This window comes from Heterodontus francisci, chromosome 15, assembly GCF_036365525.1.
Source record: "Heterodontus francisci isolate sHetFra1 chromosome 15, sHetFra1.hap1, whole genome shotgun sequence".
Classification (NCBI taxonomy): Eukaryota; Metazoa; Chordata; class Chondrichthyes; order Heterodontiformes; family Heterodontidae; genus Heterodontus; species Heterodontus francisci.
In genome coordinates, this window is record NC_090385.1 from 52,606,991 (window position 1) to 52,632,155 (window position 25,165).

Sequence of the window (25,165 nt, forward strand, 5' to 3'; positions counted from 1 at the left end):
CACACATGTAGAAGTTGATAAAGGAGTCACATTACGGGAATTACCTCTGATGAAATCTTCCACGAGTATTTCTTTTTAAGGATTGATTCTGTGAATAAATTTTAAAAACATACAAGACCTTGATCACTGCTTTTAGATAATTTAAATGAGAGAAATTAAAATATGGGAAAGTACTAAGTAGTGGCAAATTCAGAATAGTGTCCGTGGTCATCCTTCAAGTTGAAATAAAAACATTTAATTGAAAAATAACAGTCAGAATACATATCTGTAGGTAAAAAAAATAGATTTTCTATCTTTCTAATTAAATATTTGTTTAACTCGTGACATATATTACATAAACTATACTGCACAGAAACAGGCCATTTAGCCCAACTTGTCTATGCCAGTGTTTATGCTCCAATGAGCCTCCTCCCACCCTACTTCATCTATCACTATCAGCAAATCCTTCTATTCCTTTCTCCCTCATGTGCTTACCTAGCTTCCCTTAAATGCATCTCTGCTATTCGCCTCAACTACTCCATGTGGCAATAAGTTCCACTTTCTAATGATGAAAGGTTTAAATGTTAACTCTGTTTCTGTCTCCACATTTGCTGCCTAACTTGCTGAGAGTTTTCCAGCATTTTCTTTTTTTATTTCACACCACTCTGGATAACGAAGTTTCTTGTAAATTCCTTATTAGATGTATTAGTGCCTATCATAACTATTTCATAAGTTAAAGATTTTATAACCTTGTGCACTGATGAGAATACTTCTGGAGTATTATGTGTGATTTTGGCACACTCCTTCAAAAGGTCATTCTTGCTTCTGTTTTCAAAAGGGAGAAAAATTTGAGACATATTGGCTGGAATTTTACGCCACCCCAAAGAGCGGGATGGTGGCGGGGCGTGGGTGGTGGAAAATAGAGCGGGAGGGTCCGGGAGCCCTTCTTGACCTGCTCCCGCCTCCGCAGCCACTTTAGGCAGGGTGACAGCGGCACAAAAACAGCCTGCCTGCCCTAGGCCAATCAAGGCCCTTAAGTGGCTACTTAAGGGCCTTCGCCCGTCTGCAGGCGGTTTTTACGCGTGGCTAGCGGGTGTCCTAGACAGAGAGAAGCTGCCTGACAAAAGCAGGCGGCTCTCGAACGTCCTGGGCAGGGGGCCCTCATGATCGGGCACCCTGTGCCCGATCATGAAGGCCGCCCCAGCTACCCCAACACCCAACATGCGCGCCCCCCCCCCTGTCTTCCCCACCCCCAAACAAACCAACCTTGCCTCGCCGGGGCCTGACCGATTACCCCTGGCGAGGCAATCAAAACTTACCTGCCTTCCAGGCTCCCCGACATCTTTACCACCGCTCCCAGTGGCACTGCTGGGTCTAGGAGCTGCCGGCCCGCTGATTGGCCGGCAGCTCCATTAGGCAGAACTTCCTACCTCAAGTGGGTGGAAGTCCCGCCTCAACCATTGAAGCCCGGGGACCGGCAAAATACGGGTCGAATCCCCATGCAAGACGGAAGTGGGTTCGCCACCGACTTTTCAGTTGGTGGCCGGCTCCAGTCCACCTATGATTAAATCCTGGCCATTGTTTTAGGCAAATCTTGGATATGCAGTTGTCAAATCAAAAAAGGCGGGGAAATAGATCGCCAGCTAAACTCTACTTTTAGGACTTGAACATCTAACCAAAGCTGACACTTAAGTGCAGTACAGGGTGAGTGTGCATTGTTGAAAATGCCTTACTTCAAGTGGGACGTTAAACCATGGCCTCACCTGCCTGTTGCTGGTTCAGCTGGGTGTTAAAGATCCCCTTTAACTATTTGAAGAAAAGCAGAAGGTTCTTCCAGTGTCTTTCCTTAACCAGCATCACAAAAATAAATATATAACAAATCACTTGCACTTCAAAATAATTAATTATGTGTAAAGTGCTTTGAAACATGATGAGGTGCTGTGCAAATGCAAGTTTTTCCTTGGTGTGCCCTGTCAAGCCAGTATGTGACATTTGTGTGAGAAGAATCATAGCAAACAGGGGATTAAAAACAGAAGATAACTTTCTGTCCCCTACCTGACAAATATTCATTGGTTATGTTGATTGGTTTCTTATTTATCTGGTACGGGTTTTCATAAATTTCAACAGGCTGATTTTTACTCTAGGAAATGCTTTGAGGCTGAACCAGACCATTTGCAATCTTGCTGTTCTGCTTGCCCCGAGATGAGCATCCAACCACATAACCACTTCATCACCAAAACACCTACTTCCACCTCTGTACTAATGCACGTCTCTGACCCTGTGTCAGCTCATCTGTTCCTGAAACTCCCATCTTTGCCTTTGTTACTTCTAGATTTGACTATTCCAATGATTTCTTGGCCAGCTTCACATTTTATGCCCTCCATAAACTTGAACTCATTCAAAACTCTGCTGCCCTTATCCTAACTTGTACCAGTCCATTCACTCATCATCTCTGTGCTGACTAACCTACATTGGCTACCGGTCCAGCAACGCGTTAACTTTAAAATTCTCATCTTTGTTTTCAGATGCCTCCATGGCCTCACCTTTCCCATCCCTGTAACCTCCTCCAGCCCTGCAAACCTATGAGATCTCTACACTGCTCCAATTCTGGCCCCTTGCACATCCCTCGATTTTAATTGCTCCACCATTGGCGGCCATGCCTTCAACAGCCTAGGAGCCAGGCTCTAGAATTCCCTTCCTAATTCTCTGTATCTCTCTAATCTTTCTTCTTGAAAATGCTCCTTAAGGTTTTGATCACATGTCCTAATATCTCCTGTGTGGCTCGGTGTCAAATTTTGTTGTTTAATGCTCCTGTGAAGCTCCTTGGCATGTTTTACTGCAAATACAAGTTGGTGTTGTAGTTTGGCCTAATTAACAATTGTTCAGCTGAGTGATGAGATGTAAGATATTGAAAGTAGTGGAGGAATTCTTCCCGTCACGCTGAGATGGATAGCAGCTTTACCCAGGTAGTATTAAACAGGAGAGATGCTAATAATTTCAATTTTGATCATACATTGCAATCTGCATATGTTTGTAATGCTCAACACATACATTACCCATATGCATTTTGCATGCTTTACCATTTCAGTCCCTGGTGGATTTCCCATGCCTGTCTACATAATAAAGGAAACAGTCAGACTGACAATGTTTTAAATTCTGCTCTATATGTAGTGTTCCACAGTAATGTTTCAGAGTGCTAAAATTGTCATAATTTCCACAATTTGGATATATTTTTGTAATCGTAATTTTGAATTGCACTATGTTTGAGACCTTGCTTATTTAAAAAAAAGGATACATGTTGTTCCAGAAACTCCACTGTTTTGTGGACTGGATTAAAACCCTGCCGAGATGCCATAAGAATAGTATGATTTAATAATTTATAGTGCATTCAACGTGCTTTGCTTTTAACAGCTCTAAGCTAAGGAACCTTTGTTGCCAAGCTTTCAGCTTGTGAAAATGGCTCATCTGAGACCTGTGGTTATGAAATATATATGCTTTTATAAAACATGCTGCAACTCCAACTAATTTAGTTACGAAAATAGCTTCATATTCATTTTGTTCCCTTTTATTTTCTAAGCTTTATTTGCATATCTTGTAAATATTCTCCTGACAGAATGTGCAGATTACAATCTGAAAGTCTAATGCTATTAGCAAGATGCTAAAATTAGGTGGTGATATATCATTATGATTTTTACTGATCTTTATTATAATCAGTGCAATCAACTTTCTCTAGTGGCAAGTTTTGATTTTTTAAAAATTCATATTCATATACTAATTCATATACTAAGACGAGATGTTAGTACGCAAAGATGGCAGTTTAGAATCTAGCACTGAGCTGTATGTGCATCTCTAATTCATTCAGTCACCGATTAGTCCATGTATATTTTCCAATAATGGAACATTTAGGACAGAATGAAAGTCTTCACAGTACGCTTATCAGACTTTGGCATTTCATGGCTAACAACTAGTGAGATTATAAAGCAAAACCTTTTGGATAAATAATTAACAGAGTAATATAATTTGGAATGCATGTGGGGCTTACAGTATCACTCATGGGACTGTCAGTATTCCAGTCAGCTTCTAGAGAAAAGGATGACAAGTATTCAAAGTAAAATAGCATGTGATTATAGAGTCACTAAAAGGGTTCTGCACTAAATGCATAGGCAGTAAAGGTGCTTTTACGACCAGGTAAGAAAGAGGTCTCGGGTTCCCTTTCAGCCTTCACCTGGTCTTACTGTAACAGGGTTTAATTTTAAACATACCGTGTTTTTAGCTCCCCCTTGGTGAATCCTTGTTCACTGCATTCCAATTATAAGGCAAAGAAACCAGCACTAACAGGCTTTCTTAGGTTTAAAGAAGAAAAGTTGAAATTTATTAAACTTAAACTCTAATTCAGTTGATGCCTAAGGATACACGACGCGCCCACGCTAGCATGCACATGCGATTCATACATGCAAATAGAGACAGAAAAGATCAGAAGAAAAATAAAATGGAAAAGTTTGAGACAATATCTGAAGAGTTGTTGTTACGGTTCTTCGAGCGCACTGTAGAGTCCTTGATTGTAGGTAAATCTTGCTTTTCGTTGGGGCGCAGTATACTTCTTAAACCTTGTTCGCTGTAGAAGACTTTTCTCTCTTGGGGTTCGTGTGTCTTTAGTGGGTTTTGGAGTTCCGTGAGAAAGAGATGGGAGTAGACAGGAGAGGCTGTGGCAAGCTAGCCAGGAGAGGTCTTTTCAATCCAGGAGCAAATAGCTTTCTGCCCAAACTCTGTTCAAACTGTACAATTCAGAAAAAAACCCAGACTGCCAAGCAGGTTAGTCATGTGACTAACTGGTCTGACCACATCTGTGGATTGTATTGGAACAGGGGATAGCTCCTTTGATCCAAACATTGTCTGTTAATATGCAAAAATGTCTTTCCAACCAGGGGCCTGGCAACCCCTTGTCACAGGCCTTCTCTTCTTCCCAGCAACAATTTTTGAAACTTAATGTCCATGTGGTGAAATTAATGTGCCTCATTCTTGGCAGGTGGGGGCCTGCATGACAGGTGCTAACAGTAGTTCATATACTCTCGGTAAAATTTATGAACCTTATGATTTCGAATGCATCTTCTTGTAGATCTTGGCAAAGTAAAGAATAGATTGATTAGCCTTATTACACAAATTTATCTGCCTTGATGGTATTCCATTAAGATAAAAAACAGGTTCACTTTGCAATTGCCTCGTACTTACTGTGGTTTAGAGTACTGGAGACTGTCTGGTGTGTAATTGATATACTGAGCTTAGGAAGTGTTTTCAGAAGAGCCTTGTATTATATTGCAGATAGCTATTGAAGGTTCTGGTTAAAATCAATCTGATTATTTATAAACTGTTATAAAATCCAATGGAATGTGCAGTTATTAATATTGCATTACATTGGTTTAAGCTATTCAATTAACCATAAGCTGGTCTCATGTTAAACTTTTTTTTCTGCAGTCTACCTCCACTAACATCTTTCCCCTTACTTCCAGCTGTACGTGTACAGTCACATATTTTCATATCTCTTCTGAGTAATGTTTCTTAATGTTTGCGAGAAAAATTATAGAAGATATTACTGATTCCATGCTCCCAATGGGGAGCCTTGCCTAAAGGAAGCCCAGGTTGGAGATAAAGTAATTCTCTGATCTGGGCTGCCTTCAGATGAGGCTCCCTACTGGGAATCTGGTGTCAATGAATGTGGGACTTTTTAAAATATTACTTGAGAACCAAAAAAATAAGCACGTGCTAAGCTTAACAAGCTATCAGTTGTGTAATGAAGTTAAGCTGCTTACAGAGGATCTCGCAGATGGTATTCAATCTAGCTTCAGGAACACCATGCTATCATAGTGTAGTGACAGTTGAATCATTGACAGTTCTAGTAAATTTTACCTAAAATATATTAATCGTAAAGAAAGATCGCCCTTTTCAAAACGTTTTTAAAATATTTGTTTGTACTCTTGGCTCCCATGTTCATGCTGCTTTATACTAATTTTCCTGGTCTCTTTATAAGACATTGTGTATTTTTCAATATGAATGTGAAATTCTCTCAACCAGTCCAAATTCTGTACAATGCTGGCATTCCTTCAACCAATGTTTGTGGTGCCTGCATGGAAATTTCTGACCCATGCTGAAGAATGAAGTTGATCAGATCAAAGTTTAGAGACATTAACAAACTGGTGCAGTAGACAGTAATAGATGGAGAAAACCTTGTGTGGCAGGAAGAAAATCCAGTATTGCCAGTGATTGTAGCCTACAAAAGGATATACTGAATTGTCTTGAGTAAAGATTAAAATTGCATAAAGTAATGGATCCAATATTAAATTGCTCAAAGGATATGTGCCTTCAGTTTTATGGACAAATGTATCTTGCCCCCTATGTTCACAGTTAACTGTTCTACTTAAGATATGGATTGAGTTTCAGTGTTTCTCGCATTGTTCCACTCATTTAATCTGCTCGGCAGTACAGCTTCACCTCTAACCTCCAACTTCTATCTCTCCAGTGCAAATCTTCTTGCCTTTCTCTGTTATCAATACTAAGATGGTCAGTTATGAACTTCTCGCTTATCTCTTCTACACTGTCCTACATGATCTTTCTCCTCCCTACATCTGAACCATGTTAAAATCATGACTCATCTCAAAGTCTCCTACTCCCCCTCATGCTTTAGCCAGGGCCTTAAAATTATGGAACTCCATGCTCCTGCAATCTTATTTTTTTTAAGCTTGGTGTTGCCCAAATATGATTTACTCCACCTCATTTACTCTTTTCAACATGAGTGTCATCTTGCAGTGTGAGCCTTGATTATTATTCTTAATTTCTCAATTTTAAAAATAAATTCTTTGTTTCTAGGATTTGGGCATTGCTGGCTAGGCCTGCATTTATTGCCCATCCCTAATTGCCCTTGAGGAGATGGTGGTGAGATGCCTTCTTGAACCGCTGCAGTCTTTGGAGTGTAGGTACACACACAGTGCTGTTAGGAAGGGGGTTCCAGGATTTTGACCCAGCGACATCGAAGGAACAGTGATATAGCTCCAAGTCAGGATGGTGTGTGGCTTAGAGGGGAACTTGCAGGTGGCGGTGTTCCCATGCATCTGCTGCTGTTGTCCTTGGGGTTGGAAGGTGCTGTCTAAGGAACCTTGGTGAGTTGCTGCAGTGCATCTTGTAGATGGTACACACTGCTGCCACTGTGCATTGATGGTGGAGGGAGTAAATGTTGAAGGTGGTGAATGGGGTGCCAATCAAGTGGGTTGCTTTGTCCTGGATGGGGTCGAGCTTCTTGAGTGTTTTTGCAACTGCACTCATCCAGGCTACTGACTTGTGCCTTGTAGATGGTGGACAGGCATTGAGAGGTGAGTTATTCACCACAGAATTCCCAGCCTCTGACCTGCTCTTGTATCCACAGCATTTATGCAGCTGGTCCTGTTCAGTTTCTGGTCAATGGTGACCCCCAGGATGTTGATAGTGGAGAATTCAGTGATGGTAGTGCCACTGAACATCAAGGGGAGATGATTGGATTCTCTCTTGTTTGAGGTGGTCGTTGCCTGGCAGTTGTGTGGCGCGACTGTAACTTGCCACATATCAGCCCAAGCCTGGATGTTGCCCAGGTCTTGCTGCATGTGGATATGGACTGCTTCAGTATCTGAGGAGTCACGAATGGTGCTGAACATTATGCAACCATCGGCGAACATCCCCACATCTGACCTTATGATGGAGGGAAGGTCGTTGATGAAGCATCTGAAGATGGTTGGGCCTAGGACACTTCCCTGAGGAATTCCTGCATTGATATCCTGGGACTGAGATGATTGACCTCCAACAACCACAACCATCTTCCTTTGTGCTGGATATGACTCCAACCAGCAGAGAGTTTTCCCTCTGATTCCTGTTGATTCCAGTTTTGCTAGGGCTCCTAGATGCTCGGTCAAATGCTGCTTTGATGTCAAGGGCTCACCTCACCTCTGGAGTTCAACGTTTTGTCCATTTTTGGACCAAGGCTTTAATGAGGTCTGGAGCTGAGTGGCCCTGTCAGAACCCAAACTGAGCGTCAGTGAGCAGGTTATTGCCGAGCAAGTGCCGCTTGATAGCACTGTAGACCACCCCTTCCATCACTTTGCTGATGATCAGGAGTAGACTTGACCGGGTTGGGTTTGTCCTACTTTTTGTGCACAGGACATACCTGGGCAATTTTCCACATGGCGGGTATTTCCACTGTTCTTGCTGTATTGGAACAGTTTGTTTAGGGGCATGACTAGTTCTGGAGCACACGTCTTCAGTACTATTGCCGGAATGTTGTCTGGGCCTTTTCAGTATCCAGTGCCTTTTCAGTATCCAGTGCCTTCAGCCTTTCTTGATATCACATGGAGTGAATTGGAATTAAAAAATTGAATTTGTCATGAAATAAATATTAATACAGAAAAATGTGCTGCCAGGGGAAAGAGATGCCAGATGAAGGAAGCATTCCCTACACACATGAACAAAAATCCATTTATTTAATGCAATTAATCCTGAAACATTAGCTCTGTTTCTCTCGCCACAGATACTGCCAGACCAGCTGAGTGTTTCCAGCATTTTCTGTTTTGATTATCAATGATAGCAGTTGTTCTTTCCTCAACTTGCATCACACACTTTTCAAACATAGTTTACTGCAAGAAATTCTGCTTTGTCTTTACCTTGCTTGCAGGTGGACATTTTAGGGCTGAAAATATATTTTCTAACAACAATATAAGCTTATTGGTTTGAGAGCCCCATATGTATGTGAAAGTTCTCTGCACACAAGGCAGCTTCACAATATCAATGTGCTGTTGCATGATAAACAGATAAAAGGAAGACCATACAGATTGTTATTTTAGTTTGAAAAAAGTATGTTTTGTGTTGCTTAGATCAAGATGCTGCTATTGGGGTGCACAGAAAGGAAAATGGGTATGGTTAAGGCTGTAGCTGAAGATAATGGGATTAAGAATTATATGCTAATATTCATTCATGCATTCTGGTTCTGTTATGAAGAACATAAGCATTCCTTGATCTATGCTTTTCAAGGCTCCTATGAAAAGTGCACTTTGATCATCTTCTACATAAAGATATTCTGAATGGCGGGGGTGGAGGTGGTGCGGGTGGTTTGTTGGTGCAGGTAGTGTATTTGGCAGAATCACTGCTCTGGAGAGTATTAAGTGACAAATCTCAGGAGAATATTGCCTTATTAGAAAATTAGTTGAATATGTCTCTCAATTCTGAAAATAAGGTTATAGAATCACAATCATATAGCACAGAAGAAGGCCATTGGCCCATTCTGCTTGTCGTTGAGAGTCGTGCAATTTAGTCGCACGCCACAGCTTTTTCCCCAAAACCCTGAAAACCTCTTCAAATATATGTCCAATTGTCTTTTGAAAGTTACAATGGAATCTGATTCTACCAAGCTTCATGTCTGTTCTAGTTCTTTTGCCAATTATTTTAAATCTGTGACCTCTGGTTACCACCCCACTTGCAAGAGGAAATAGTTTCTCCCCTCTATTTTGAATACTTTATAAGGTCTTCCCTTAACCTTATCCCTGTTCTACAGAGAACAACCCCAGCATCTCCAATCTATCCACATAACTGAACTCCTCATCTCTGGTAAGCCTCCTCTGTACCCAGTCTGAGCCTTGACATCCTTCCTAAAGTATAATGTCAGAATTTTACATAATACTCCAGCTGAAGCCTAATCATTGATTGTAAAGATTTAATATGACTTCCTTGTTCCAGTATTCAGTGCTACTATTTACTAAGCCAAGTATCCCTTACACTTTCTTAACAGCTTTATCAAATCCCTGTCCACCTTCAAGGATTTGTAAATATGCACCCCGAGGTGCCTCTGCTCTTGCATCCCCCTCAAAATAGTATCATTTAGATTATACTGCCTCTCCATGTTGTTTCTCTCAAAGTGCATCACTTGTATCTGCAGTGTCTGTCAATTTCATTAGTCCGTCTCTGGCCTCTTGAAATCTGCTTTGCCCTGTTTACTATTTACAATATTGTATCATCCACAAACGCTGAAATTGTACTCCATATATGCTGAATTCTGAGAGCCCCAGAAAAACACCTGTTCACCACTACTCTCTGTCTCCTATCCTTTTGCCAATTTAGTACCCTAGTTACCACCATCCCTTTTTTACCATGTGCTTCTAATTTCTGAATAAGTCTGTTACACGATACTTTATCAAATACCTTTTGAAAGTTTATAAGTACAAAATCTAGTGCACTACCTTTATCCATCCTCTCAGTGCTGTATCACTCTATGACTCTATGACTCTCTGTCACATTATCAAAGAACTTGGGTGAATCAGGCATAATTTGCCTTTAACAAATCCATACTGTCCCTTATTTTAGCCCATGCTTCACCGAGTGAGGATTAATTTGTCCTTGACAATGTCTCTAGTAATCTTCCCACCAATGAAACATACAGAATCAGAGAATGGTTACAACACAGTCAAAGGCCATTCGGCCCATCGTGTCCATGCCAGCTGTCTGCAAGAGCAACTCACCTGGTCCCAGTCCCTTGCCTTTTCCCCATAGCCCTGCAAATTTTTACTCTTCAGATAATTATCCAGTTCTTTTTTGAAGGCCTCAATTGAATCTGCCTCCACCACAGTCTCAGGCAGTGCATTCCAGCTCCTAACCACTCACTGCGTAAAAATGTTTTTCTTCGTGTTGCTCCGGCTTCTTTTGCCAATCACTTTAAATTGGTGTCCTTTGGTTCTGGATCCTTCTGACAATGGGAACAGTTTCTCCCTATCTACTCTATCCAGATCCCTCATGATTTTGAACACCTCTATCAAATCTCCTCTTAATCTTCTGCTCCAAGAAGAACAGAACCAGCTTCTCCAACCTATCCATGTAACTGACATTAGACTAATTGGTCTGTAGTTGCCAGGTTTATTCCTCTCCACTTTTTTGAACAGGGTTGTAAAATTTGCAATCCTCCGGTCCTCTGACACCAGTCCCATATTCAAGGAGGATTGAAATATTGTGATCAGAGCTTCTATCTCCACCCTAGCTTCCCTCAGCAACCTAGGATACATTCCATCTGGACCGGGTGACTTATTGACTTTGAGTGATGCCTACCTATTTAATGCCTCCTATCCACCTATTTTTAATCCTATCCAATATCTCTACTCCTCCCTCCTCTACTGCGACATTAACTTCATCCTTTTTTGTAAAGACAGATGCAACATACTCATTCAGTACCTCAGTTATATCCTCTGACTCCACAAAAAGATTTCATGCCCTCTCTCATAATATTGTGTAGACAGAACAGGTTAAAGTGAATGGTTCTTAAGTATGTGTGTGGTGTTATGCATGGAAAATATCCATAATCTATTATGGATATGTTGAGATCCCATGCTTGTTATATCAAATCTTTAGGTGGAATATAACCTCTGTAGTCAAGATAAATACGTGTAGTCTTATAAAGACTACTTTCACTAGAATCCGCCCCCCCGCCAACCCCTTAGCAAACAGGAACTGATTGAAGGAACCTATCATTTAAGGTATCAAAGAAATCTAAACTTGCGGGAACGTTTTTCATTTGTAGCCACTTTGATTAAATTACTGGCATTCCTGTTTTGTGGATAGTTTCTGTTTGCGGTTTTTCATCCGTCTGTAATGTACAAAGTGTATCTTGGCAACCTGCCTTGATCTGGAAATCAGTTAATCTTGCCCATAGTTCATCTGCTTGTATTACTGTGCATTTGCAAGGTGTGTTTTTTGTATCTTGCCTCTGCAGCCTTGTAAACTTTTTACCACATACTCTATAAATAGTGCAGATTAATGTATGCTGGTGACTCAGCATAATGAAACTAGCCAGCCCAGAGTAGTGGCTTGGCCCGGCTGTGAAATGCAGTCCCTGTCCTTTAAATGAATGGTTTCTTTTAATTCATTAAACTTCATGTGCTAATATTTAATGGTACATACTTTATTTTTTATCCCCTCATGCAGGGTACACAAACTATAATGGTGCAGGGATGAATGGTGCAAGTAAGATGATGGATTTTCTTGATGAGCCAATTCCTGGTTTGGGGACATATGAAGATTTCAATACGATAGACTGGGTCCGTGAGAAATCCAGGGACAGAGACCGACACAGAGAGGTATGTTAATATTGGTACTTAAATCTGCGCGTGGAGTAAAGGCCTGCTCGGGTCTGCAAATGAGGCACGACCCGGCCCGAGTCCTTCCATTTTTTTCCCACACCCGACCCGACCATCAGATAACTTACCTTCCGTTTTTCACTTTGTTCCTTACCTGCACAAGCTTAAAAAAACTGTAACAAAACCACCTTTAAAGTCCAAAAAGTAAATTCACATTAGAGTTACTTACCTGAGGTGGCGATAGAGCGTGTCTGATCTGGCCTGACCCGACCCGAGCCTGAATGCCGGACCCGGAAGTGCGACCCAACCGACCCGAACCCGACACGTTGTCGGGTTCAGGTCAGGTAGCAGGCCTTTAATATGGAGCACTTGAACAAAATGCACCTCTTTATAAGAGAATCTGTTAGTAATGCTATCCCTTGTTGTATACCCACTTGACTCTGCCTATTTAAATTACATTTTACCTATTTTTAAAAAAAAAAATCCGCTTTCTTTGCTTTTCCATTTTTTAGGTTCGTCCCAGTCAGAAGATATCATGCTTCCAGACCTCTGCCATTTAGTGCATTGTAATCAATCTCTAGAAGGTGCAGGTTGATATTCTGTTCAAGCATTTCCTATTTCCTTTATCTCTGAAATACAACACACTTGGCTCTTAGCGACTGTATTGCAATGGTATATGTTCCTGTTCCAGTCCAAGTTATATGTAATGTGAATGTTAAGGAATTCAGGTGTATGGAATGCAAAGTGTGAGCTATATTAGTTCAGTTACTTTGCAATGTAACAATATTTTGCATTGGAGGTAACTTTTTGAAAATTATTTTCTATATTTTTTTCCCCTTCCCTCCTTTCCCCCTAGCCCACCATGTCAAAGATGCTGTCTCCTATTGGGATAAAGATCCACAGGTCAGGCGATACCTTGTCAAACTGGCCATTCATTCTGTGAGCTTAGACAATGCGTTCCATTCGGCTATTTGACCATAGGGGAATCGAAGCCAAGTCTGATGATCTCCTTAACTAGCATTCACTTTCCAAAGGGGTCAGTGGGTAGCAGGCAGGAACAAGACCTCATGATTTCCTCCTTCAGTGCCTCAGGTTTGCTGAGGTCAGCGGTCCTGCTGCAACTGCTACTTGGCTAAGATCTGCTAAACGGACTGGCTGAGGCTGAAATCTGACAACTTCCTTGTTTGTATGAATCACATTACATGCTACCTTTAACAACTGGCCATCAGGAAAATGCTAAAAGATTTTGGTTCAACACAGAAATTAGATAGTTTTGTGGTCAAGAAGCATCTTGTATGTGACTTACATACGGAATACAATTCATCACTGCTGTATTATATCTGGGAGTATATTGTTTACATACTGTTTCTATTGGTGCTAGTGGGGAATATCAATGCAGATGACACTGGATAGCAGGCAATTGAATTGTGATTTGAAAAGTATTGATAATGTGATTTATTTTAGTAGGTGACCAAGAGAACGTTGTGGCTTCAAAATATTTACTTTGTGTCATAAAATCTCTTTCAGTTTTGGGTATTTATGTGAGGCTGTGCTTTTTGAGCTGTTCAGCCTATTACTCACCTAGTTTTGTGTTCGTGTATGTATTGCCCCTTTTCTTGCAAGATATAAGGTGCCTTTTCTCCTTGTTTTCTTTCAGGGTAAATATTGTCTATCAGAGAGCTTATCACACAAGTGAATATCCCATTAGCAATGAGGAGGCAGGAGTAACACACATATTTCCAATGACCATTTGATATATCAGATGATGCAAAATAATCTATCTAGGGATGAAAGGATTGGAAATTACAGAGAGATCAAACATCCATGTAAAATTAAATGGCTAAGATATTTTTAGTACATTCCATATTGTAAGGGTAGCATTGGAGTAAGAAATAGTAAGGTTTTAGATGGCATCAGAGAAGAGAGAATGCAGTGAGGGCTAAATTAGATTTCCAGTGCCTGTGTTTAAACACACAAAGCATGGTAAATAAGGTTGGTGAGCTGCAGCCACAGATAGCCACATAGAAATATGATGTCGTGTCGATAATGGACACCTGGCTCAAAAAAGAGCAGGACTGGGTGTTAATATTCCTAGAAACAAAGAGCAAACCAGGAGCAATACTGATGCCACCGTAAGCATAACCTTCAACGTGTTACTGGCCTCTGGAGTGTAAGTCTAAAACTGTATGAATTGTTTTCTGCTCCAGAAGCTTGTAATGCACTGAAAGCTTATGGTTGTGGTGGTGCAAGTATCACCCGCAGTATGCTCCTTTTCTATGATAAAGAATAGCTGCTAGTAATTCCATTTGAGGGAGCAGCAAAGGAATGGAAGACATAGATTGTGAGAGCTGACACATGCAAGTGTTGGAGAAAGGGAAGGAATGGTAGGGAAAAAACTAGATGGAAAGAGGATTAGGGAGAAAACCCAGTTTTCAAGTAAATATTTTTGGAAACTGAGCATGTAAAATATCCCATTGATGGGCCACATTTTAAAAATGTTTACCTGGTGTACTTGTGTTAGTTGTTTATGATATTCTCACTGTTGTTACAGACAGATAAGAGATGATGGGGATGGTTCCCCCTTTCCACCTCTCGATTGACCGAAGACAGCAATCTTTTAAAAAAGTGTTTTAACCCTTGAGTGCTTTAATTATCAAGAACAGACAAATGGCAGCTCACACCCATGCTCACATGTATAGACAGACACATGCTCAAGAAAAGAGAGATTCTAAAGTTAAATGCGTTGGGTCTAATGATTTGTGAAGAGTTCTCTGTTAAACTTGCTTTTCCCCAGGGTGAAGACTTGAAACCGTGCGGGGTGTAATCTTTTCCCTTGTTCACTGAAGAAAGACTTGGGAGGTTCAGGAAGACAGACGTGCTGTTGCAGACTGCTTTTGTTATATTCCAGCCAAAGGTCAATGGCTCAGTCCCAGTGTGATTTCTCAGGTTCTGAGTTCAAGGCCAACTCCAGTCTCTGGCTAAGATAGTGATCTTAGGCAGGATCCTTCCTCTTCACTGGAATAGCTGGAATCCTCAATTTTGAGCTAATAACTGAATTAACCAACACTAATTGTTTGAGAACGCTGTGCCGCAATCCTTTCTCCTGATTGGTCACATTGAATCCGGGCTGCATTGGTGTGCTTCAAGTCTGTTTAGGTTTGTTTCATAAGTTCATTATATAGTTCATAACTTCTCCTTGCATGAGTGTGATACTGTAACATACCAAAATATATATAAAAGCTATGGCTCTTTGTCAGGTTTTTGAGATTTGTAACTCAGGACACAATCAATTTATTGCATTTGCTGCACTTCATTTCTTTGAATTCCAACCCAGAAAAACTCCTGAGATACAGAAGCAGTCTTGGCCACGTGTAGCAAGACCTGGACAACATCCAGACTTGGGCTGATAAGTGGCAAGTAACATCTGTGCCATACAAGTGCCAGGCAATGATCATCCATAATAAAAGAGAATCTAACCATCTTCCCTTGACGTTCAACGGCATTACCATTGCTGAATCCTCCACTAACATCCTGGGGGTTATCATTGGCCCGAAACATAATTGGATCAGCCATATAAATGCTGTGGCCACAAGAGCAGGTCAGAGGCTGGGAATTCTACAGCGAGTAACTCACCTCCTGACTCCTCAAAGCCCGTCCACCATCTACAAGGCACAAGTCAGGTGGAATACTCATCACTTGCCTGGATGAGTGCAGCTCATGAGTGCAGTAGGCTGATGGGGCAGTAATTGGCCGGGTTGGACTTGTCCTGCTTTTAGTGTACAGGACATACCTGGGCAATTTTCCACATTGCAGGGTAGATGCCAGTGTTGTAGCTGTACTGGAACAACTTGGCCAGGGGTGGGGCAAGTTCTGGAGCACAGGTCTTCAGTACTATTGTCGGAATATTGTCAGGGCCCATAGCCTTTACAGTATCCAGTTCCTTCAGTCGTTTCTTGATATCACGTGGAGTGAATTGAATTGGCTGAAGCTTGGCATCTGTGATGCTAGGGACTTCAGGAGGAGGCCGAGATGAATCATCAACTCGGCACTTCTGGCTGAAGATTGTTGCAAATGCTTCAGCCTTATCTTTCGCACTGATGTGCTGGGCTCCCCCATCATTGAGGATGGGGATATTTGTGGAGCCACCTCCTCCAGTTAGTTGTTTAATCGTCCACCACCATTCATGGCTGGATGTGGCAGGACTGCAGAGCTTAGATCTGATCCTTTGGTTATGGGATCGCTTAGCTCTGTCTATCGCATGCTGCTTAAGCAGTTTGGCATGCAGATAGTCCTGTGTTGTAGCTTCACCTGGTTGACACCTCATTTTGAGGTACGCCTGTTGCTACTCCCAGCATGCCCTCCTGCACTCTTCATTGAACCAGGGTTGGTCTCTTGGCTTGATGGTAATGGTAGAGTGGGGGATATGCCGGGCCATGAGGTTACAGATTGTGATTGAGAACAATTCTGCTGCTGCTGATGACCCAAAGCGCCTCATGGATGCCCAGTTTTGCATTGCCAGATCTGTTCGAAATCTATCCCATTCAGCACGGTGGTCGTGCCACACAACACGATGGAGGGTATCCTCAATGTGAAGGCGGGACTTCGTCTCCACAAGGACTGTGCGGTGGTCTCTCCTACCAATACTGTCCAGGACAGATACATCTGCGGCAGGCAGATTGGTGAGGATGAGGTCACGTATGTTTTCCCCTCTTGTTGGTTCCCTCACAACTTGCCACATACCCAGTCTAGCAGATATGTCCTTTCGGACTCAGCTTGCTCGGTCAGTAGTGGTGCTACCGAGCCACTCTTGGTGATGGACATTGAAGTCCCCCACCCATAGTACATTCTGTGCCCTCACCACCCTCAGTGATTCCTCCAAGTGCTGTTCAACACGGAGGTGTACTGACTCATCAGCTGAGGAAGGGTGGTAATCAGCAGGAGGTTTCCTTGTCCATGTTTGATCTGATGCCATGAGACTTCATGGGGTCCAGAGTCGATGTTGCAAAGTCCCAGGGCAACTCCCTCCCGACTGTATACCACTGTATCACCACCTCTGGTGGGTCTGTCCTGCCTGTGGGACAGGACATACATGGGGATGGTGATGGCAGTGTCTGGAACATTGTCTGTCAGTTATGATTCTCTGAGTAGGACTGTGTCAGGCTGTTGCTTGACTAGTCTTTAGGACAGCTCTCCCAACTTTGGCACAAGCCCCCAGATGTTAGTAAGCAGGACTTTGCAGGGTCGACAGCGCTGGCTTTGCCGTTGTCGTTTCTGGTGCCTAGGTCGTTCCTTTTTTTATTGACTTCGTAGCGGTTAGATACAGTTGAGTGGCTTGCTAGGCCATTTCAGAGGGCATGTAAGAGTCAACCACATTGCTGTGGGTCTGGAGTCACATGTAGGCCAGACCAGGTAAGGACAGCAGATTTCCTTCCCTAAAGGACATTAGTGAACCAGATGGGTTTTTACAACAACCGACAATGGTTTCATGGCCATCATTAGACTAGTTTTTTAATTCCAGATTTATGTTCATATGATGAAATTAATATGCCTCATTCTTGGCAGGTGGGGTCTTCATGACAAGATACATTGCTAAAAGCAGCAGAAAAGGCATTTAAGGCCATAAAGAGTGCAAACAAAGTATAGGATTCATTTTTAGAGGAATAGAATACAAAGGCAGGGAGATAAGGTTAATTTTATACAGAACCTTCGTTAGACCACACTTTGAGTACTGTGCATAATTCTGGTCACCATAGTACAAAAAAGATATTGAAGCACTCAAGAAAGTGCACAAAATATTTACAAGAATTGAAAAGATGCTTCTATCAGGAAAGATATGGCAGGTTGAGAGAAAAGGGAAGACAAAGAGGAGATCTGGTAGAGGTCTTCAAAATTCTGGATAGATTCGATAGAGTGGATATGGAGAAACTACCTTCCTCTTATCGGTGAGTTCAGAGCAAGGTAGAATAACTGTATGGTAGCCATTAAGAGAGAAATAAAGAATTCAAGAGGAATTTATTTACACAGAGTGGGTGAGAATGTGGAACTTGTTACCATGTGAAATGGTTGAAACAAATTGCATTTCTATATTTATGGGGAGGCTTGATGTATACATGAGGGAGAAGGGCATAGAGGGATAATGGTGCAGTGAGAGAATAGGAAAGTAAAGTGAGAGGAAGCTCATGTGGAGTACAAACAATAGCATAGACCAATTGGGCTGAGTAGCCTGTTTCTGTGTTGTAGATTATATGATGCTGTGGAGGAGGACTAAAAGGGACAGCATTTAATTGGACTTGTCAGAGGATTTGAGTAGCATACAGAAATGCTGCCAATAATGATGTTGATTGTACACACTTTAAAAGAAATCCTCCTTGATCTAAAACAAAAGCGAAATACTGCGGATGCTGGAAATCTGAAATAAAACCAAGAAACTCTGGAAATACTCAGGTTTGGCAGCATCTGTGGAGAGAGAAGCAGAGTTAACGTTTCAGGTCAGTGATCCTTCTTCGGAACTGGGTTCTGTTCTGAAGAAGGGTCACTGACCTGAAACGTTAACTCTGCGTCTCTCTCCACAGATGCTGCCAGACTTGCTGAGTATTTCCAGCGTTTCTTGTTCTTATCCCCCTTGATCTACCCCAGTTGTCCATTTTGCACTCTGCTCCCTGAAAATGTTATGTCCACAGAGATAACTTGTAAATGTTTTTACCTATAACAGGAGAGTAAGTTCTTGGTTGCAGAAATAATTTGCTAGAGGTTTGCATACTGAAAAGAATGTGACATGTATATAAAGTTTATTGATGGTTACATTGTAAAAGACACAATTTGAAGTTATATTACATCTTATGATGTCCTCAGGATATTCCAAAGTACTTTACAACTACAAAGATGGCAGCCAGTTGCACATGTGCGACACCCACACATGTGCATGCCACTGGGTTAAGCAGAGTATGCCATTTTGTGCTCCAATCTTTGATCATAGTGACTGACCTACACAGTGAGAATCGCCTCCCTCGCAGATAGGGAGGTTAGATCATCAGTCAGCTCAGACTGCTCGAGCACATCTCTGTAGACTAAAGACCTGGAAGTACATAACTTGCCTCCATTAAACCAGAATGGGACATTGTGCAAGGACATCTGAAGAGGTGGAGAAAATGTTAGTTAAAATATAGTGTAATATTTATGAATAGTTATTCATTCCTGATGAGTCCCATTATTTGAAAACACCTGTTTCCAATGATATTGCACCATTTGGGTCAATTGGTCCATTCAGGGAAAAACTCACATTGACCTTTGAATTGGTAACACTGGGTAGTAAATAAAATGCTCTGTCCTATGAATTTTGTATGTTATAATTATTATGAGCAAAGTTCGAAACTTTGTCATATCCTTTTTCTTGGAACCTGAAAGTTAATTATTATGGATTCTAACTATTCCTGGATATAATGTTTAAAGGATCATTGAGTGCAAAGTGTTGCTACTGAGAATGTAATAGATACCTGAAGTCACAAAGGTAGATCAGAAAACATTTTAATGTGCTAACACAAGGCTATCCAACCTGTAGCCAGTCGATAAAATCCAGCCCATTTCTTGATCTTATTTGCCTTGGTTGTATGGGGGTGCGGAGGAGGGGGGGTCGCTGCCATTTGATCCCTCTCACTCACCAGTGAATTTGTGAGAATTTTTAAAGATCATAGATGGCAGCACTATTTTTGTCAATAGGAGTGCGGTGAGTTGCATGCAGTATTTCACTCTTCCTTCAGTTGGAAGTTGCAGTTTTGTGGACTCCTCAGACATATCCTGATTTTTCCTTAGTAGAATTAATTTTACAACTTATTTGTGACTCTCCGATACTTTTAGAACTGAGGAGGATAGCCCAGCTTGAAAGAACTAACTGCGAAGTCACAAAGGCTGACTGAGGATTCTAGCACCCTGCTGACAACACCCCCCCACCCCTACACCCACCGCCCCACCCCCCCACCCCCAAGCAAGAGATCTAAGAGATCTCTCGGACATGGTAGCTAACAATGCTGCCCCTACTGACCTCCTTGCTCATCTAAGTACTGAAGTTGATGCTTCAATCTGTCTGTCTCCTCCTTAAAATTATTCAACGTCGCGTCATCCACCGCACTCTGGGATAGTGAATTTCACAGACGCACGACCCTTTTGAGAGAAGTAATTTCTCCTCATCTCTATTTTAAATCAGCTACCCCTTATCCTAAAACTATGACCCCTCGTTCTAGATTGCCCCACCAGAGGAAACATCCTCTCTACGTCTGTGTTGTCAATCCCCTTAATCATCTTATACACCTCAATTAGATAGGGGCGGCACAGTGGCGCAGTGGTTAGCACCGCAGCCTCACAGCTCCAGGGACCCGGGTTCGATTCTGGGTACTGCCTGTGCGGAGTTTGCAAGTTCTCCCTGTGTCTGCGTGGGTTTCCTTCGGGTGCTCCGGTTTCCTCCCACATGCCAAAGACTTGCTGGTTGATAGGTAAATTGGCCATTATAAATTGCCCCTAGTATAGGTAGGTGGTAGGGAAATATAGGGACAGGTGGGGATTATGGGCTTAGTGTAGGATTAGTATAAATGGGTGGTTGATGGTCGGCACAGACTCGGTGGGCCGAAGGGCCTGTTTCAGTGCTGTATCTCTAAAACTAAAACTAAAAACTCCTCTCATTCTTCTAAACTCCAGAGAGTAAAGGCCTAAACTGCTCAATCTCTCTTCATAAGACAAAGCCCTCTTCCCTGGAATCAATCTAGTGAACCTCCTCTGAACTGCCTCCAATGCAACTACGTCCCTCCTCAAGTAAGGGTACCAAAATTGTACTCAGTACTCCAGGTGCGGTCTCACTAATGCCTTGTACAGTTGCAGCAACACTTCCCTACTTTTACATTCTATTCCTTTAGCAGTAAATGCCAAAATTCCATTTGCATCAAGTACAAGAAACCATGTAAAGGTAGACTTTAGCTTCTACCTACACGAATTAAAGTTGACTCAGTATTGCACAATCTTTAAACACATCCATAAAATTAGGTGCTCTGAACATAGTTTATGAAAAATGTCTTGAATTCTCACATCCTGTGTTGATAGAATTAAATAATGCAGTAAAAATAAATTAAGATTTCTTGGAGAAAGCATGTTCTACGTCTCTGACCATGTTGCTCTGCCGACAAATGGAAAGATACGCTTACCCTGTACTTAGCAAGTGCCATTGATCCCAATATCTTTAGACGCTTTCTGCTGCCACAAAATGTGTGGTCCTTCCACTGATTTGGGGAGTGATCTTCTGGTGTCATGTTTTTACCTGGTTATTTGTTTAGAACAATGGACTTCAAAGTTAACCTCTTAATATTATTGTTTCCAATTAAAACTGTGGCTGGTAATATTTCTGACCAACCCCAAAATGTCAGCCAACCATTAATATAACCAGATACATAAATCCACAAAATCTAAAGTGGAACAAACGTTTTGAGTACTATTTAGCGAGGCCCACAACTAGTTGCCTCCTCCTAGGTGTGGATGGTTGTATGCATCTTATCAATCCGTGGCAATCTTTTTAATTGAAGGACAAAGACCTACATTACTGCACATCACCAAGGTTGAAAAGAATTGGAAAAATAGATATTGTAAAAACAAAATAGTACTGAACATCTAAAGGGCCAAACCCACATTATTTGCAAGCTTATTTCTGCCTTTGAAATGCCATGAAATGTCAGTGGTTAGCAGTGTCTTTATGTAAATTTTTTTAGTGTTCTTTTGCCATCTCTATATAAACAGTTAACTATCCTTCGGATAGCTGACGTGGCTAAACAAATGGAAATATGAAAATTGAGACAGAGGCGCTATTAAAATTCCAGTCCAATACCCAAGGTTCTGATGATTGTCTGCTACAGAATGGCTTTTCGAGCTATGCAGTACATTTTAAATTATCTACTTTTAAGTAATATATGGCTGGTGGGCAGCCATAAAGACGGGGCTAAAATGTGGCGAGTCGAAGAGACTTAGTAGTTGGCAGGAAAAAAGACAGAGGCGCAAGGGGAGAGCCAACTGTGCAACAGCCCCGACAAACAAATTTCTCTGCAGCACCTGTGGAAGAGCCTGTCACTCTAGAATTGGCCTTTATAGCCACTCCAGGCGCTGCTTCACAAACCACTGACCACCTCCAGGCACGTATCCATTGTCTCTCGAGATAAGGAGGCCAAAGACATTGTAAGAAGAACCATATTGTAATAGGCAAAGTTGTTCATAATTGAGTGATTCTTATATAAAATTAAAGCATTGTGTAACAATTCCACCCCCTCCGCCATGCTCTCCATATATGCTCAAGATTTGATTAATTTTATCCTCATTGGGGACATAGTAAGATATTAATTCCAGTAAGTTTTATTTAATATTAACTTTCCCTGCCAGTTAGTAACTAAGAAACAAATTCTGAATTTACGTTTTAAGTCATTAGCTTCCCAATAAGTGCAGGCACAGATTGCCAGAGAATCCTAGTGAGCATAGCATGTTGCGTGCTTTCACAATCATTTCGCAATAGTGGGGGAAAACGAGCAGACCAAATATGTTGAAGCTTCTGCACCATCTTTAACTTTGAATTCTCTGGCATTAGCAAGGCACATAGAAGTGACCCAGCTTATCAGACTGAAAGCTTGATGAAGCCAGGACTCATAGTCAAACTGCTTACTTTAGACAGGTGTAGCTGGAAAACCAGTGATTCAGATTTTGACTCAGTGGTGAAGGAACGGTGCTTGCTGTTCATCTCGAGAAAAGCTGCCCACAAGCTTTAGTGAGCCGTAGAGCACAGACTTCCTCTTTTCCAATGTCAGTATGAATTTGGTGCCTTCTATCATGGCTCTATTGGGTCTCTGAACAGGGCAGGCAGAAAGGAAACTGATCAACCAATCAAGATTAAAGAATCCTCACAGAAGACAAAGCAGGAAATATGGATTACATTTAAATCATTGTACAGAAAGCGAAATAAATATTGGAACATACATATAGAATTATGGAGAAACTTAAGTAGCAAAACACAAACTTTTAAAAAAATATATATTTTTTAAAATCTTTCACATTTTAATTTTCTAATGAAGGAATGAGACTTCACCCTGGTAAAATTACATTTTTAGGGCCAAAGAGGTGGTAATTGACTTAGCATGCCTTTTAAAACTGTCACCCCTGATTGATCATGGTTTAAATTATTCATCGGTTTTTAGAATAAGAATAGTGTGTAATTCGTTTAAGTTCACGTCAAATATGTAATTCCATTGGTGAATTCCAACAACACACCCTGTGGAGAAGCAAAATTGAGGTCAATGGGAATCAGGGGGAAAATACTCCGCTGGCTGGAATCATATCTAGCTCAAAGGAAGATGGTTGTGGTTGTTGGAGGTCAATCATCTGAGCTCAGGACATCACTGCAGGAGTTCCTCAGGGTAGTGTCCTAGGCCCAACCATCTTCAGCTGCTTCATCAATGACCTTCCTTCAATCATAAGGTCAGAAGTGGGGATATTCGCTGATGATTGCACAATGTTCAGCACCATTCGTGACTCCTCAGATACTGAAGCAGTCTGTGTAGAAATGCTGCAAGACAATATCCAGGCTTGGGCTGATGTGTGGCGCGAATGTTACTTGCCACTTAAGTGCCAGGCAATGACCATCTCCAACAAGAGAGAATCTAACCATCTCCCCTTGACATTCAACGGCATTACCATCGCTGAATCCCCCACTATCAACATCCTAGGGGCTACCATTGACCAGAAACTGAACTGGAGTAGCCATATAAATACCGTGACTACAAGAGCAGGTTAGAGGCTAGGAATCCTGAGGCGAGTAACTCACCTCCTGACTCCCCAGACCCTGTCCACCATCTACAAGGCACAAGTCAGGAGTGTGATGGAATACTCTCCACTTGCCTGGATGGGTGCAGCTCCAACAACACTCAAGAAGCTCGACACCATCCAGGACAAAGCAGCCCGCTTGATTGGCACCCCATCTACAAACATTCACTCCCTCCACCACTGACGCACTCTGGCAGCAGTGTGTACCATCTACAAGATGCACTGCAGCAATGCACCAAGGCTCCTTAGCACCTTCCAAACCCGTGACCTCTACCAACTAGAAGGACAAGGGCAGCAAATACATGGGAACACCACCATCTGCAAGTTCCCCTCCAAGTCACACACCATCCTGACTTGGAACTGTATCGCCGTTCCTTCACTGTCGCTGGGTCAAAATCCTGGAACTCCCTTCGTAACAGCACTGTGGGTATACCTACCCCAAATGGACTGCAGCGGTTCAAGAAGGCAGCTCACCACCACCTTCTCAATGGCAATTCGGGATGGGCAATAAATGCTGGCCTGGCCAGTGACACCCACATCCCATAAATGAATTTTAAAAAAAGCAGCGTATTGCTGACAGAAACTTTTGGATTTCCACATTTAACTGCGCATGTGCAGATGCCAGAAATTTCCATCAGTTTTAACTAGAAATAACAGCAAGTGCTGACAGCTCACCATTATTACTGCCATAAATTCTGGGCCATTGTTATTTTGGTATTATAATTGTCATGTAAATACCATATCAAAATATCTTGAGCATTATGGAATTCAACCTATCTGGTAGGTACTTTTATTGATTCAACAGGGAGTTAAAAAAATAACATTTTGGTGCCACAGAGCAGAAGTTGAAGAAAATTGTGTGACTGGGTGACCTGGTAGTGGTAGTGAGCTAGATGACCTGAAAGGCCTCATCTCATTCATACTTCCTTTCACATGAAAGTTTATTCTCTTCCAAATATTAGTCAATAACAAATATAAATTTGTTGTAACTGACAGACAAGTAAATAGTTCAAGAATCCATTGTTTATGGAGACCCAATGCATTGAACTCTATTGTAGTAGTAAATTATAAATCTTAGAATTCTGAGTTTCCAGTCTCTAGCCTGAGGAGGAATTGAGTCCCACAGAAAGAGGATAATTGGTGGATTCAGAAATGCCCTGTTTGAGTCAAGTGCTGCAAATTTAACTTAATGACACAAGCAACATAAAATCAGAAGT

General features: G+C 41.7%; 1 protein-coding gene across 5 annotated transcripts in view; it reads left to right on the forward strand.

The window, feature by feature from the left end:
• Window positions 1–25,165, forward strand: part of LOC137377653 (H(+)/Cl(-) exchange transporter 5) — a 125,664-nt gene that overhangs the window by 60,137 nt on the left and 40,362 nt on the right. For all 5 annotated transcript variants that reach the window (XM_068047544.1, XM_068047545.1, XM_068047548.1 and 2 more), the window contains one exon: window positions 11,959–12,110. In XM_068047544.1, the coding sequence (XP_067903645.1) occupies window positions 11,959–12,110 (152 nt within the window). The remainder of the gene's footprint in view (window positions 1–11,958; window positions 12,111–25,165) is intronic.